The 17,027-nt window shown below is 47.3% G+C and overlaps 1 protein-coding gene across 3 annotated transcripts in view; it reads right to left on the reverse strand.

The window, feature by feature from the left end:
- The window catches only part of rab11fip4b (RAB11 family interacting protein 4 (class II) b), a 28,392-nt gene that overhangs the window by 10,188 nt on the left and 1,177 nt on the right, over window positions 1–17,027 (reverse strand). For 2 of the 3 annotated variants that reach the window (XM_048248598.1, XM_048248595.1), the window contains exons 2-5: window positions 5,913–6,106; window positions 4,980–5,159; window positions 3,049–3,183; window positions 583–615 (exon numbers count right to left, since the gene is read on the reverse strand). In XM_048248598.1, coding sequence (XP_048104555.1) covers window positions 583–615; window positions 3,049–3,183; window positions 4,980–5,159; window positions 5,913–6,106 — 542 coding nt within the window. The remainder of the gene's footprint in view (window positions 1–582; window positions 616–3,048; window positions 3,184–4,979; window positions 5,160–5,912; window positions 6,107–17,027) is intronic. The other variant, XM_048248597.1, reaches the window with a different exon arrangement.

Consider the following 17,027-nt stretch of genomic DNA (forward strand, 5'->3'; position numbering starts at 1 on the left):
ACTGGGACAAGGGCAGGTATAGTGGGTCTCTCTTAGTGCTGAGCTTGGGAGAGTTAGGAGATTGCTGACCCAGGCTCAAATCCTCACATCTCTCCAGAGTGTCTTCATATGCTGAAATATATTTAACACTCCCCGATATACCGGTGCACAGGATGCAAGTTACACAGACCATCATACCCTGGTATCCCCATGTTTTCAGGGATACACATTACTCCCATTAACTTACATTTCATATATGGAATATGTTGATACAGCCGCCTAGATTATGAAAAAAAAATTAGCCTACAGCCCCTTAAATAAGACAGTGTAATAGATTAATATACTAGATGGCAATTGTTGCACTTGATTGCACGGCAATGTCTCATGTCCTGTCCTCCTAAATCTTTCTCCATTCATCTTATCTCTCCCCTCTCTCATCCTCTCCTCTCCCCTTCATCTAATCACATTAGACACACACAATTAGTGACTGTGCATTCAAGCCATGTACACTGATTTCAGATTAATTGACTGGTCACCCAAACAACCACGCCACCAACCCTGTCTGCAGTCAAGTCACTCACTGAGGTAACAGAGGTAACTCACCTGCCAATCGCAGTGCTGGACATCTTCCTGGGGCTGAAAAAAACAAGAGACACAATGGGTGGTTTAATGGCAACTCGCTTCATTAGCAAACTCAGATACTCACAGATACTTGAGTTTCACTTACAGCTGGGGAGACTTAATGACTATTTGACTTGGAGGAGGATAGCAGGGAAGAAGCAGAAGATATGGCGGGCGGATTTTAAGGGTATGTGAATGTTGATGAAAGCTTTCTACCCTCGGGGATGCCGGGCCCTTTCTGTAAGCTCAGCATTTCTGTTCTTACGAGACCAAAGTCCGCTCCCACCACTTATTGTTTTTGTGTGTATGCGTGTGGACCCTGGGAAAGCTAGAACATTCCAGGATAGAAACAAACTCTCACACACTCACACACACACACTTGTGATACACAGCGCGCATGTTAATATGCAAGATTTTGTAGATACTGACTGCATGTGCGCATGCATTGAATACATGTGTGTCTGTGTGCAACTGAACAGCAGGTCTGCTTGTGGGTGTATAATGAACTCCAGAGCAGATTAAGTGATTTGGATGTATATGTCGGCGCCTGTGTCTTAACACTCTCTCTCTTTCTTTCTGTTTGTATGCAAGTGTGTGTGTGTGTGCGTGCACGCACTAGCCCTCTTCTAACAGGGTACATGTAGTCTTTCTCCTGCTTGCTGACTAAGTCACATTTCCCATTAAAACATCGTCCACTCCACGACCCAATCTCCCTCTGCTGTGAATTTCAATTTACACTTCTCTCGTCTCCTCCATGCTGTTTTTTTCCCCCCTCTCCTCTGTTCCACCTGAGCGCAGACCTGAGAGTCCCATGTTCAGAGCAGAAAGGGCAAGCAAGGCCCCCTCTCTGGGAGAGAGAGTGGAGAAGTGTTCAGTCAGCAAGAGACCCTCTATTTTAGACTTTTTCGGCGCTGCGGCATCCTCTCTAACAGACTCTCCTGCCTAAAGTCCCCACTACGAATCACGTGTGTGTGTGTGTGTGTGCATATGCATGCATGGGCATGTGTGTGTGTGTTCACATGAATGATAATTTGGGTGCTGTGCAACTCTGAGTTGGTCAGTGAGACATTTCTCTAAACAGGACCATAGGACTCAGGACATAGGACATGTGTCCAAAAATACCCAGCCTGCGTTGCTGGAGGGTGCTGAGGTAGACGAGGGTGAGGTAAAAGGGACACGCAGAGGTGAGCGCGAGAGGTAATTTTAGATTTTACATAATACTGGAGCATTAGTGTGGAGGAGAGACAGGTGGAGCATTATGGAGGAGAGACAGGTGGAGCTGGCGTGGAGGAGAGACAGGTGGAGCTAACGTGGAGGAGAGACAGGTGGAGCTAGCGTGGAGGAGAGACAGGTGGAGCTAGCGTGGAGGAGAGACAGGTGGAGCGCTACGCTGACTACATCACACAGCGCAGGAGCACAAGGAGTGAGAGTCAAGTGCAGGGAGCCACTGTTGCCTTCAACCCACATAGACTCACTGAGCAACTCTAACACTGCCAATTTCTAACTCTAACTGCCAATACCTAACCAGACAAACCTTAGTTTGGCCATTCAGGGTAAGGACAGCATCTTTTAGGGATAGTACCTTTTGGGGGAATGTGTATTGCCATTTTCAAACACAAAAACAAATCTAAACCAGTACATCACTTTGCTTGTGTAAAGAATTTGCACATTTGTTAGGGCTACTTGGAGTCCTCACTCATGTCTTGCAAATGTTGCATGTTCAACTTAATGATGTTTTCTAAACAAAGTTCGGGAGGAGCCCTTAGGGATGATTGACAGCAATTAACTCACCTGTCTTCCGCTGCCAGGGTATTTAAGCCGGCCTCCTTATCCATATCGCCACACGAAGGGGCCAAGAAAATTATCCCTCCTCTCCCCTTACTCCTCCATTTCACTGATAGCCCAGTTACGCATCCTCCTTACACTGGGGGGTGCAAGCGGCCATCGCTCTATCGCCATCTCCGCTTCAGGCATTCCATGACCACGGCCAGCTACCAAACACGCGCTTAGCTTACAGTATACACTCAGTATAGCAATCATGCCGACGGGCGAACTAGTGAAAGAGCTTCACTGAGGAACTGCGGCGTTTTCATTTCTCTCTCTCCCTCTCTGGATTTCTCCCCTGATATTTCGCCTTCACTTCCTTATTGGAGGGTTAGCTTTGCAGCAATACTGCTACCATGGCAACCACTTTACTTAACTGGAATACATCCCGTTTCATCTTATACCCCATAAGGATGGAGGAGGCTGGTGTAACCCTGAGTAAGAATCTGAGTAAGAATCTGTACAGCACTGGTATGAGAGAGTGTGTGTGTGTGTGTGTGTGTGTGTGTGTGTGTGTGTGTGTGTATTTAGAAAATATTCATAGCAGCAGTCATCAGCTTCATGTGATGAGGCCTGAAGGTCCCCGTCCCTTGTATCCCATAACCTCTGACCCTGCCGCGTTACCTGTTGGCCTTGAGGTTCTTGAGGCGGGCCTCCAGGTCGTTGAGCAGGTTGACCTTCTTGCAGCACTGAGAGCAGAAGACGTCCATCTGTTCACTGCTGTACGGTGGCCGTGCCCGCCGAGGAGTCTGGCCCGCACTGCAGAAGAGACACAGCAGACAGATGTGGTTAGTTACACAAACACATCCCACAACCCCCTACACCTACACACACACACACACACACACACACACACACACACACATATAATTATGTTGGAAGTTGGACTCATAAATCTTTTTATGGGCAGATATTTTATGCAAATTAATAGCAGAGAACGGAAACTTTGGATTTGTGTACACACACCTACTTCTCCACACCTGAGCAAACACTGAGCCACAGACACATGCACAACACCCACAGCATATCAAACCTCTAAAGCAGGGCTTCCCAACCTTTTTTGCCAGGTGACCCTATTTTGATGTCAAAATGTTGGCGACCCCAATCATTCACGTGTAGCAAGAGAGAGCGCAACTCATCTCTGCTGTAACATCCAGACGAGAGCACTACTTTGATTTCCCCCAAATGTCCTTGCACGTCTGGTTGTTTAGCTACTTTGATCAAGCATAATTCCATCAATCAAAACATCTCATGCATGTCTAAGGTTGTTTTTACTTAGCAAGATTGTAATGAATGATCTGTTACTTAACTTGGATGTCATGTGGTTTTTAATATATTTTTTTAAATTTAGTTTATGTATAATTTTATGTAATTAACTGGTCAATTCTAAGATATCTCAGCCGACCCCATTTGGATTTCAGGCGACCCCGCATGTGGTCCCGATCCCAAGGTTGGGAAACGGTGCTCTAAAGCATCATAGTGGACAGAGTGTGCAGGGCAGCTGAGAGATGCAGTGTTGGGTGGCAGGGGAATGCTGTGTATTGATCTGACCCTTCTCCATAGAGCACAGATCCCTACGGTGATCCTTGCAGTGCCAGTCAGCCCTGACTGAACGAGAGGCCACTCATGTCTCCACATAGTTTTAAATCTAAAACATATTTTTTGTCTTCTCCACAAAATCTCAACCTGACTTTTTGTAAGAGTATTAATATTAGTGTGAAGTAATCTAAGTTAAGCCTTCAAGTACTGTATACACACCAGTGCCAACTCATTAAACTATTCTGAACCTTTACCAAAGGCATATAGTTTAATCTGGAATGTCCCCTACACAGTTCACCTCCATAATCTCTCTCTCTCTCTCTCTCTCTCTCAGTTCACCTTCAGAACAAAAGACAGCTCGAGGCCATCAGTCCCATCAGAGGCTCCTAAGCCTCACACACACACATACTCATCTAAAACAAAATGCCTCAGTAATGAGTTTGGGATCAATCGGACCGTTTCATTTTCGGAGTAAATCCTCCCGCTAACGGGCTGTGGGGGAATGCTAATCAAGCTAGCGGGGGGTCGAGTCTCCACACCCACCGGTCAGGAGTCACAAGTAATGAGCTCTGACCTCAGAGACAGGGGCTCCCAGAGTCAACGAACGAGCGCACAAACACACACACACACACACGGATTTAGTAAGGATTAAGGTTGTTACCACTCTGAACAAGATGAACAAATAGACTAGACACTCTGAAGCAAAATGCAGGTCAAGACAACAACATTTCCAGGCTTTTAACATCTTATTCTCAGTTTAAACTCTCCCTCTCCCAAAACTCACTGGGTTCACTAAACACACTAATTAAACAACTTTAATATAGTCAGATCCTTATGTGTACAGTGTTATTGATGTGACTGCTGATAGCAGTAGCAGGATGAATTCTGATAGTGTATAGGAAATCATGGAATAATGCGGAGACAGGTAAAATGACCAAAACAATTGTGTCACTGACCAACTACTTATTGACCTGACTGCATGCTTCCTACATGAATGATGAGGCAGAGGTTCTGACCTAGAGGGCACAGATGAGCCCAGGTCTGAGTGGCCGTTGGTGCGGGTCTCGTCGTCAGGGCTGCTGGGCGCATACTCCACATCATCACCCACACCGTAGTCCTCAAACTGCTCCTCGTTCAGGGACGCCGAGGAGATCGTGGAGCGGTCAGAGGTCACGAAGGGGTTCATCTGGCCACGCCTACAATCAGACAGGAAGATCAGTGTCAGGAAGTCCTGGAGATTCACATGTACAAGCACACCAGTGGTTCACACTACAGTGTCCTTACGATCATTATAATCATGCAGGCAGTTAACTTTCAGAAAGACCTCACACACTATCAAACCACATTTGTGTGTCTAATGCTGTAAGTGTAAATGCTCTTGAGAGTTATAAAGTGAAGATTTTCATTAGCTACATTTCTGTCATCTATAGTGGAAATTCTCAATCCAACTGCAACCCCCCATGATCACTGCACTGCACTCTCTAAATGAACCTCCTCCAGTCCAGCTGATCTTAATCAGTGCCATTCTAATGCTTTTGATTAGCACAGGTGTGCTCATGTTATCAGAGAGAGCTCTGAGTTCAGGTGATTACACAGAGCAGACACACACAGGTGTGCTCAGGTATGGTTTTAGTCAAGTTTCATAATACAGATAATTATTTACATATCTATACCACTCCTCTAATGCACCATGTTACATAAGCATGTGGGTTGAGTATTTGATGTATTTATGGGTGTCATCAGGTCCCTTGCCACAGGTGTGCAAAATCAAGCACCTAGTTTATGAACACAGACTGCATTGTGCTTGATTTTATACACCTGTGGAAAGGGACCTGATGAAACCCATGAATAGATGAGTGTTAAGTATTTTATGTATAGATAAATGTTAAGTGTTTTATGTATGTGTATATTATGTATATACTGTATGCGTGTTGAGTGTGGCGACTGACTTCTCTTCAGGGAAGAAGAGGCCCAGGCCTTCAGTGGACCGTCCACCCTCCGAGCTTTCGGAGCCGGGGACGCTCTCCACAGCACTGTCCCTGTCTGACTCGCGCGCCTCACAGCCTTCGGCCTCCTCTTCCTCAAACAGCGTGTTGTCCACATCCGTCATGCTTATCGATTGGCCAAATCCCTCCTCCACGTACTGTCACAGGAAGAGAGAGTGAGAGAGAGAAAGAGAGAGAGAGAAAAATTAGGGCACTGTACCACACATGCAGCAAATGCGAATCAATTTTATGGTTTTGGTAACATGCGGTATAACAGGAAACACACGCGCACACACGCACACAGAGCGTCTGCTGCAACTATTACTGTAGCCTCCACTACACTATGGAACTGGCTACACCAGACGTGGTAGTGGCATGTACGTTCAAAACAATTAGACCAGTCTTCTAAAACTATTTCTACCCTACGTGAACAGAACACTTCAGTTGCGGACCTGGAGTAGCCTCCCTGTGAAGCCAAACATACTGCATAAGGTCTGCAAGTATCACAGTAGGCGTACACAAAACTCTGTCTTTAAGTTTTAAACTCATGAATAATGCCAAAAATCACTTCTGATCAAACACTAAAACACTCCCTCCCTCCATGAGACACAAGTTATTCCCTGTGCAGCCAGAGGCCATTAGAGAGATGATCCCACTGGTGAATGGACAACACATCAATACCAGATTAGAGCGCCCAGTCGGCGTGGGAACGTCTCAAGAGGCCAGAGTGGTAGTGTTGAGGGTCAAAGGTCACAGTAGGACAATCCCACTGGAGCGGAATGCTGCCTGCCTGCCTGCCGACCTCAGCAGGACCGCGCTAGCAGTCATGGGGCGTGTGACCTCACCAGGGCACGACTTACGGGGGCGCGAGAGAAACAAAAGAACAAACGAGCCCCGGAGTCTAACGAGCTGACCGCTAAGACAGCTGACACCGTGACATCCCATCACCATCTAAACAAACAAACAAACACACACACACACACCATCACCATCTAAACACACACACACACACACACCCCATCACTATCTAAACAAACACACACACACACACACACACACACACACACACACACACACACACACACACACACACCATCTCCATCTAAACAAACACACACACACCATCTCCATCTAAACAAACAAACAAACAAACAAACACACACCCCATCTCCTTCTAAACAAACACACACACACACACTGCACCATGAATTCTTATAGTGGCAAAGACAAAGTAACACAGGGGTTTCCAACCTTTTTTGGCAGGTGACACTATTTTGAGGTCACAAAACATTGGCGACCCCAATCATTCACATATTGCGAGAGAGTGCAACTCTGCTGCAACATCCAGATGAAAGCAGTAGTTTGATTTTCCCCAAATACAACATAACAGAAGGGACGTATATGCAGTCCATACAGTATGCACATGTGCACCATGTCTCTACACTAACAGTACAGTATGTGTCTCTCTACACTAACAGTATGCACACGTGCACTATGTCTCTCTACATTAACAGTATGCACACGTGCACTAAGTCTCTACACTATGTCTCTACACTAACAGTATGCACACATGCACTATGTCTCTCTACACTAACAGTATGCACACATGCACTATGTCTCTCTACACTAACAGTATGCACACATGCACTATGTCTCTCTACACTAACAGTATACACACGTGCACTATGTCTCTACACTAACAGTATGCACACGAGCACTGTCTCTCTACACTAACAGTATGCACATGTGCACTATGTCTCTCTACACTAATAGTATGCTGGAGCCATTATTTCCCAGAGATCATTGCTAAGCTCTAATGAAGAGATGAGTCACTATTCTCTGCCATGCCTCCTAGCCCCCAGGGAGGATTTGCCCATTTGTGTGGTTCACCAGACTGGTTCTGCCACTAACGGTCTGACGGGGAGCGGAGGGTGAGGGAGTGGGCGATGGCCGTGCCCAGTCAGCTGAGCTAAGCTGTTCTGGACTGGGCGAGCCTGTCTGACCACTCCAGGAAACAGCCTGGGAAGCAGAGGGAGTCCGTACTTAAGGATTAGAGGCTCTTGGAGAGGGAGAGAAAGAGTGAGGGAGAGTAGAATAAAGAGAGAGAGAGAGAGAGATGGAGAGAGACGGAGAGAGTGAGGTCTGTGGTGAAGGAGTGTTTAGTATTCCACTGAGACCGTCAAAGGAGGACAAAAAGCCACTCAGTGTGTGGTCAGGCAAGCAGCCCACCGAGTGGTTAAACATGCCTCAAAAACACAGCGAGAGAGAGAGAGAGAGAGAGATAGAGAGATGGAGATAGAGAGAGAGAAAAATGCTCATATTTTGAAATATGTTTCCAAATAACCTATGATTAAAGCAATTCAGAAAAACACCAGAGCAATCATAAAACAGACAATAAGAAGCCCCCAATCAGCACCAGTCTGTGTGGTGCCACTAACGGTGGAAAGTGCAGAATGTGGAGCTGCAGCTCCTTCACCCACGCAAGGCAAGCAGGTGTAGCCAAACAGAGGACCCCCAGATGCTCTGCTTCATCATCATCATCATCATCATCATCTTGTACCCATCCCCACTTCTTCAACACACCTTTCCACCTCTCCTGCTTGGAACACCTGCGTCCAAAGCTGGTACGACATGTATATCAGGTAAACCTCCATCCCAACGCCTTAGGAAAACATGTTAGTAAGAAATGCTAGCCCACATGGGTCTTTGCTCCCTAGCTAGCTTGCTCCCCTGCCAATCCGAGGTGATCGAAGTGGCAGGTTCAAGTCCGGGCAGGTGCAGGGCTGAACCGGACGGTCAGTCAAACACCATGCAGTTACGCAATCACTTCCCATGGCTGAGGCTGCCATTGTGTGGCACACAACTCTGGTTGTGTGGCCACACAACTCTGTTGCCAGACAAAGGCGCAGGTGGAATGTAATCCAGTTCAGCTCAGGTGTGCTTTGTCACTGAAACTCTGGGTAATTTTAGCCACTGATTTCCACCCAGCAGGGCCTTGGCCGGCCAGCATTAGCTCAGGGCTTAAGGTCTCCATTACACAAGACATGGATGAAGTGAAGTGAGGTAAGGCTTGCACTTTGGTCCTACACAGGATTGTTGGCGTTACAGCCGCCTATGTAGTCCAGTTAAACAATAATGTGTGAGAAGCAGTGATGAATTTGGGAATATTCCACAGCTACTGATGCTGTTGGAATAGACAAGGACCTGTGATATTCACAAAGTACCAGGAGCCTCAGGTTTATGATGACTGTCAATTAACAGTTGCTCAATTGAACCCCGTATTGAGCAATCTTACAGTACACTACGCAGCCATAAACTCATTAGACAGCTTGTCTGCTAGTTGTTAGAGCTACAATAAAAACAAAAACATCATAAACGATACATCCTTGGAATAACAATGAAACTTGGTTGAGTGATTTGCTGTCATTAGGTTTCTGCAGAACTCTGTGGATCAGGAAATGACAGGCCCAGGTGCTGGCACGCCGCCAGATAAGGCTGTACTGGACTCGCTTTCGTGGCCGAGAGGCGACCGAGGCGTATATATCCTCTGGCGCTGGGCCATTTCCCCCCGGGCTTTACTGAGGCAGCCTGGACTGGACAATCATGAATGGGAGCGATGGCCAGGAAAGGCCTCAACCTAACGAGAGCCTCCTCACTCAAGAGCTGATTAGCAAGAGCCCCGACAGCGTGGCTGCACTGGGTGCCTCTTACCCCGCACCCACACACACACACACACACACACACACACACACACACCCATACACTCACACTCACACTCACACACACACACACACTCTCTCCCTCCCTCATTCACACAAACATTCTCTCTCTCATTTATGCACACACGCACAGAGTGAGGTTTTAGAAGTATTTATAGGCCAGATTGCATGAATGAATAGGCCCTCATTAAGAATATGAATTACAGGCTGCCTTTACATGGTCAGACAGACAGATTTACAGCAGCAGCTAAAATGACTAACTCAGCAAAATACATACTCCACAGACGTGTACACACACACACACACACACACACACACACACACACACAGAACAGAACAATACAGAGTGCAAGAGCATTTGTGCTGATGCCCTCAAGGGTGCTGGAGATTAGGGCTCAGCTTGGGCGAGTTAGGGTCTGAATGAAAACATTCACTGATTTGGTGAGAGAGAGGGAGAGAGAAGGGCTTAACACACCTTTATTATTAAAGCCATATCAGGTGTTTAAATACTACAAAATGAAAACATTGATCAATGTTACAGCCTCCAATAAAACCATACAGAGAGCTCACACAGAGAGAGCGAGAGAAAATTAAAGAGAAAGAGAGAGTGAAAGAGGGGGAGAGAGAGAGAGAGACCTGACTTCTGTGTGCCCAGCAGGGGTTTGTTTTGGATGGGATTCAACTGGTGTCTGGCTGGTGCTCCTGAGCTGCACGACCCCAGGAGCAGCAGCAGCAGCGGCGGTTGGGAGAGGCCGTGGCAGCCCATACCTGACTTTCCCTCCAGCGCTCTGCACAAACAGTGCTGCTGAATGGAGCTCTTAGCAGGGCCTGCCCCTCAGGGACCAGCAGGTGGATCAAAGCATGAGAACCCCTCCAACATGAATGGGCATTACTGTAGGTGGAAATACGGCCCGGTGTAATGGGAAACGCCGCTTGGATGTGTTGGACTGAAGAGCTACACAATGCAGGCTTTATATAGACACGGTGCTGGTGTGGGAGCTCTCTCAGCAAACTCATGAAACATGTCCTGGGGATGCTCATATTTAGGTAGGCAATAATTCACTGTAAATGGAGTCTTTAACATTCTCTGCTGTAGTGTGCTTTGCGGTCTGCCCTTGAACCGGAGAGGAGGGACCCAGGAGCCCTGTCCTAGTTCCTGAAAACTACATTACCCAGACTTCATTATCTCAATCCAGAGGCACAGTGTGTGCCCAGCCAATGACACCGAATACGGTGATAAGGCCAGAGCGCAAAGTTCAGCCAGCGGCAGCAGCAGGACTGAAAAAAAAAACACCTGTGAAAACCCTTCTGTTTCAAACTCCCTGGCTTCGCTCAACGTCACCCACAATGCACCTCTCTGCCCGCTCCACCATCCCCGTGCAGTCATCCATCAGTCTGCGGGGAGCATGGCATCTTTATGGGGCTTATCATCGGCAGGCTACTGCAACGGGCAGCTGAGCTCTCACAACCTCCAGTTATTGATGGGCCCACTTACAGGCACACACACACACAGAGCATCAGTGATGGTGATGGAACATCATCTGCCCTATGGGAGATGGAACAATTCCACATGGAGAACTCGGAACAAAACAGCCTAGATTGGGCGCCTGGGTGATGCGTCACAAGAATACATAGGACAGCGGATCGCTCATGTATGGGGAGTGCGTTTACAGACATCTACACTCTTAAAACAAATGTGTTGGAAACAACACAAACTGTGTTGTCCATATCTGGACATAGAAATGTGTTAAAAACAATGTTAAGTTGTTGAGTGTAGAAATCCAATAGGCGCCACACACACACACACACACAGACACAAACACATATTTTCCATAACGTCTGTTCCACTCAGAGACACGGGAGCTAATGAGGCCTGTGCTGTGGTGCAAACGCTACAGAGAGGAACCGAGAGGAACAGTGAGGAACCGCAGGGCCGGCTTGGCTTATTACAGCCCAGACAGTAGAGTGCTCAGTTGATGTCGTGGCGGCTTCACTTCTCTTTAGAGGAGCAGGGGGCCCGTGGGTGCTGGGCCGGGCTTATTAGTGGCGTAGATGCAACTGTCTGGGTTTCTCTTGCCCCTTTCTCTCCTTCACGCTCTTTCTGTTACTGAGGAGGAGGAGGATGAGGAGGAGGAAGAAGAACTCGGCACAGTCCTCTAGCAGAACTGATCGCGGCCATGTATTATTCAAAGGCAGAGAGCAACTGAGTGAGAGGGGGAGAGAGAGGAGAGTGGAGAGGAGAGGAAAGGAGTGGAGTGGAGAGGAGAGGAAAGGAGTGCTCTTCAGGGTGATCAGAAGAAGAAAAACAACGAAACCAAAAATGAAGGCTGTCCTCTGGCCTCAACAAAGAAAGAGTTTCGTGTCCCAGACTCGCTGAAAGCTGAGTACACAAAGAGAGAGAGAGAGAGAGAGAGAGAGAGAAAGAAAGAAAGAAAGAAAGAAAGAAAGAAAGAAAGAAAGAAAGAAAAACTTTCATGAACACAGAAACGCCTGCAGGTGCTTCTGCAGAAGCTGTGACAAGCAGACAGGGCAACGAGCCAAGCAAATGCTGTTTGAGCGTGGCGGTGTGGGAGGAAGACTCTCGGCTCAGGCTTCCTTGGCGGATCCCTGCGCACTACCTGTCTGTCTCCTCTCATTGCTGGAGGTTAGCATGGCGGACGGAAGTGGAGACAAGTTCAGACAGAGGCACAACACAAAGTGAGACGCCAGAGATGCTGCAGACAATCCGTTGTACCCAGGAGCCCAGCTAGACGGCAGGAACACACAAAGACCACGAAGAGATGCTGTCATGACAACAGGAACACACAAAGACCACAGAGAGATGCAGTGATGGCGATAGAAACACACCAAGACCACAGAGGGATGCTGTTATGACCGACACCTCAGGGCCAGACTGCTCAGGAGTACCACTAGCTTACAAGCAATTTATGGCTCTGGTCACTTATTATGCAGGATGTACAGGAGCACTGAGGAGTAAGGCCTTACAGCGAAGGAGGACAAATCAGTGTGTGTGTGGCGAAGGTTGGGGTGTGTAGTTTAGTGGATGTAAATTTGGTGAAGTGGTGTCAAATTCAATAGGAAAGGCGATTCAGTGATGGGGTGAACCAGAGTGAACAAAGTCATTATTGTAGAATATTTCCTCTTATTAAAACTCAGTCTTGCCATGGCCATCCTGCTCCACCCTGTGGGGGCTGTTATCTCCACTGCTCCTCACTCTGCACAGGGCTGCTCTGGGAAAGTAGTCCATCTGTCTGGGGAACGCACACACCCTTGCACCCACTCACCTCCTCTCACTCCTGGCAAGGACAAAAGAATACGTGTGTGGACGGACACCCATGTTTCTCAGAACTGTAGTCAAATGATATTTATGCAAAGCTATGCAAACATGTGTGTGCTGTGTCCAGCAGGACGGCCTGCTGGAATGGTTCTCCTCTGGGGAGCGGGAGGATCGGAGAACACCTTGAAGCTACTGCAGCAGAGTGGCCGTGACAACCATCTGCCCCCGAGAGCATGAATATGCTAATTTACTTCACAACTTTCTCCTTTATCAGCTCACAGAAATCAGCTTTATTTTTGCATTACAGACACACTAGTGTTATCCACCTCTGGAGTACATTTGTATTATTCACGGGGGAATGTGCATCAAATGGTTGTGTGTGTGTGTGTGTGTGTGTGTGTGTGTGTGTGTTTGGGTATGCATACTCTTTTTGAACCAATGGAACAGAAAACATTTCCTGTATGGCTTCTGATGAAAATAGGCAAATGCAAATAAACAACCCCGCGTTGCAGATGAGCACTAACACATTCAGGTTGAGTGTGCGTGACTAGGTTTCCAAAAAGCCCCTCTTCTTTAGGAACTTTCCAGAATGTGCAAGAGAGAGAACCTTGATGGGAGCGCATCAGAGCATGGTGGGTGATCACCTCGGGAGGAGCGGCGGCAGGCGCCTACATCCATGCTATCTCCCCAGCAGCGCCTTCCTCTTATCTGGGTTCTCGCTCACTCGGGGGAAGAGACAGAAACGACTCTGTAATTATTTAGCATCTCCCTGCTTTGTAGTCAATTATGCAGATGTGGCTTATTGGAGAGGAGGAGAGGACAGGAGGGGAGAGGAGGCATTGATTGGGGAAGAATCAAGGGAAGGGGCTTTCATTCTTAGGGCGTCAGCACAACTCATGAAAGTAGGGCACAGAGCATGTAAGGCTAATTCTGATGCGGCGTGTTCTTGTGTGTGTGTGTGTGTCAGTGTATGTCTGTGCTGAGCTAAAGGTGACATATTAGAATTCATCTCATTTCTCAATGCACAAGTTAAAGGTGTGGTCTACTCATCCTCTAGTCCTTCTGGCCAAACACTGAGATAACCCAGTCTCAACCCCTCCTCACCCACACACCCTTCCCTGTCAACACACAGCTCATCCCATCACCTCAGAGCACAGACACGGTGTGTCACACACATAACAACAACAACAACAAATAGAAGAATAACACGCCGGTACAGCAACAGTATTTTCCTGCCAACCACAGATCTAGTACAACATAGAACCGTGCCTAGTAAGAGTAGTATTCTGAACTCAGAGGCCATAGCTACTGTATGCCAGCAATAAAAAGTCCCTGGTTACATAGTGTCATCTCACAAACCCTCACCGTCTTTCCACCAAAACACTCACCATTTTTTTGTCATCCCCACAGAATGGCTTTTATCTTTATGATTCCCCTTGTTGCCCAGGCTAATGGAGATGCACTTTCCATCACCACCCACACACACACACACACACACACACACACACACACACACACACACACACACAATGCAAGCAAACACATGAACCGAGCGCCACGCATGGAAACCAAATGAATCAGACGACAGAAGGATGTGACACTTGTCAAAACGAGAGCGAAACCCTCTCCCAGAGCATGAGGCGCCGAGCCTCGCCCTCAGAGCAGGCCAACACACACAGCCTCCTGTTTTCAGCCTCCGCGGCCCCAGTGGGCCAGGTAGCCGTAGATTATGTTACTGGGCGTTCCTGGACACACAATCCTCTCTGTGGTGACGGGCAGCTCATTAGGTACACAGGAAACCAGTGCTATGCCTGGAACAGTAAGCCAAACTGCAGTGTTTTAGTGGCACACAATGCAGAAAGGGAGACATTGCGCACACACACACACACACACACACACACACACACACACACACACACACACACACACACACGCGCACAAAGAGAGCCTCAGGAGAGAGTGTAGGAGAGAGCTCTGCCCTCGGTAACCACACACCTGGAAATGGGATCTCTTTCCAAGAAACAATACACAGGCTACTGGAAATTTCTGTTGGTACTCATAACCGTAATCCGTAAACTGGAACTAATTTTTGGCTGTAAAAGTTGTCATTTTTTCATTTACCCTGAAATGTGAATGTCTGAGCCCCTTCAGACTAATTAAAGTGGTTCTAAAAAGAAATGAGTTAAACATACATGTTCCCCTGAAAATTTTGAGTGTTTCCATCTACTTGTAAATGAGACTAGGAGGATAGCGTCATAGTGTGACCACTTAAATGAACCCATAGACCGCATTTAAAGAGCAGGGTCATAGTGTGACCACTTAAATAAACCAATGGACCGCATTTAAAGAGCAGGCCCAGCTTTATGGTTTCCAACAGTCAAAGGAAGATTCTCAAATCACACAACAGCAGTAAATTTAAGCAACCAGTGTTGTCAAGACTTGGCCTCACTAAAAGCATCAGCATGGGTGATAACAGTGTGTGTGTGTGAGAGAGAGCAAGTGTGTGTCTGCATGTGTGTGTGTGTGTGTGTGTGTGTGTGTGTGTGTGTGTGTCAACACACATGACAAAAATCAATCAGCAGCCGTCAAAGCCCTGGGCTCAGCACAGTCTACAAGTGTGAAACTTCGGCAGACAATTAACCTCAGCTGTCTTTTTTTTCTGTCTATTTCAGGAACATCCCTCTTCCATTACAGCACAGATGACAAGAAACAGGGCCTTTTAATGGAGTGTGTGTGTGTGTGGTAGGGGGTTTCCTTGTGAGGCTGCCAGTCAGGGCAGGTTTGAAACAGATGACACTCCACAGACAGTAGAAGGGGACAGCTGGGGCAAACATTGATACTGACAGATAACAGCAGCAGGAATAACACACCGACACACACACACATCAAATAACAACTGACACCAAAGCAAAGAAAGTGTGGAGGACATCTGTGGCACTAATGTTTATCCTGTATTAAGGGATTCTTTATATGGAACATAAGGCCAAAGAAGAACAGAGAGAGAGAGAGAGAGAGAGAGAGAGAGAGAGTGATTGAGGGAGGAGGAGAGAAACAGCCCATCAGACAGGCCGTCACTGAGGTGTCAGGAGGCAGCAGAGCTCTGTGAGAACCATTCCAGGCAGAGTGCACCCGAGCCCACCGTCCATAAGGAGCAACATGCCTGCTGACCACCCACACTCACACTGGACAACACAAGCTTCTGCAGTGTCAAGCACAGGTTCATATGGGAAATGACATATTATAAGACAACATATGGTTACATACAACATTACACTACAATGCATAGCCACAGTCTTCTTCACGTGGCACAGATCTAAAAATAAAATGCTTCTAGCACCAGACAGAGAAATGGTAGTCAGCTGTGTAAGGATGTTGTCTGAGGTGGATTACCGCTATTCATCCCAGACTAAGAGAATAATCTCACTTGTGTCACTCAGGTGGAAAACACCTGCCTTTGAGAAACAAGATCACTTCCTTCTATTCAATTCAGGAACACAATGGGCTTTGTTCCAAAAAAGATTTGTGTTTGAAAGTGCACACCCCCACCCTTTACACAGTACGCTAGTGCCTCTTATGTTCATTAATTCCTGTTTACCTGAATTCTTATGGTTGCACGCAATCATGAGCTAAGTCAAGGGCTCAACATCAAGTCAATCAATGACTACATGGAGATGTCAGTAAAAACACCAAGCCCGTCTATGTAGTTAGTAGCCACAGATGCAACCAGCAACCAGAGGAGAGGCGTCAGAAGCAGATGAGTGAGTGAGCGGCCGGCTGGCTGGCTGTGTTTGCATGGTGTAGGGCTTCCTTCCTCCACAGACCACATGCATGAGACCACCAGAGACCTTTAACAGTCTGATACAGCAAGAGAGCAAAACACATATATGTGGTTCTCAAGTCTCTTCCCTCAGAGTCACAGGTGCTGATCAAAGACACCCTCTACGTATATGACGCTCATCAAAGAGAGAGAGAGGGGGAGAGAGAGAGAGACAGAGAGAGGGAGAGAGAGAGAGAGAGAGAGGCTGTCACTCTGAGAATTGCGCATGGTGAGAATAAAAACTTCCCTTTTTCCCAGGGGGGTGC

This window comes from Alosa alosa, chromosome 7, assembly GCF_017589495.1.
Source record: "Alosa alosa isolate M-15738 ecotype Scorff River chromosome 7, AALO_Geno_1.1, whole genome shotgun sequence".
Classification (NCBI taxonomy): Eukaryota; Metazoa; Chordata; class Actinopteri; order Clupeiformes; family Clupeidae; genus Alosa; species Alosa alosa.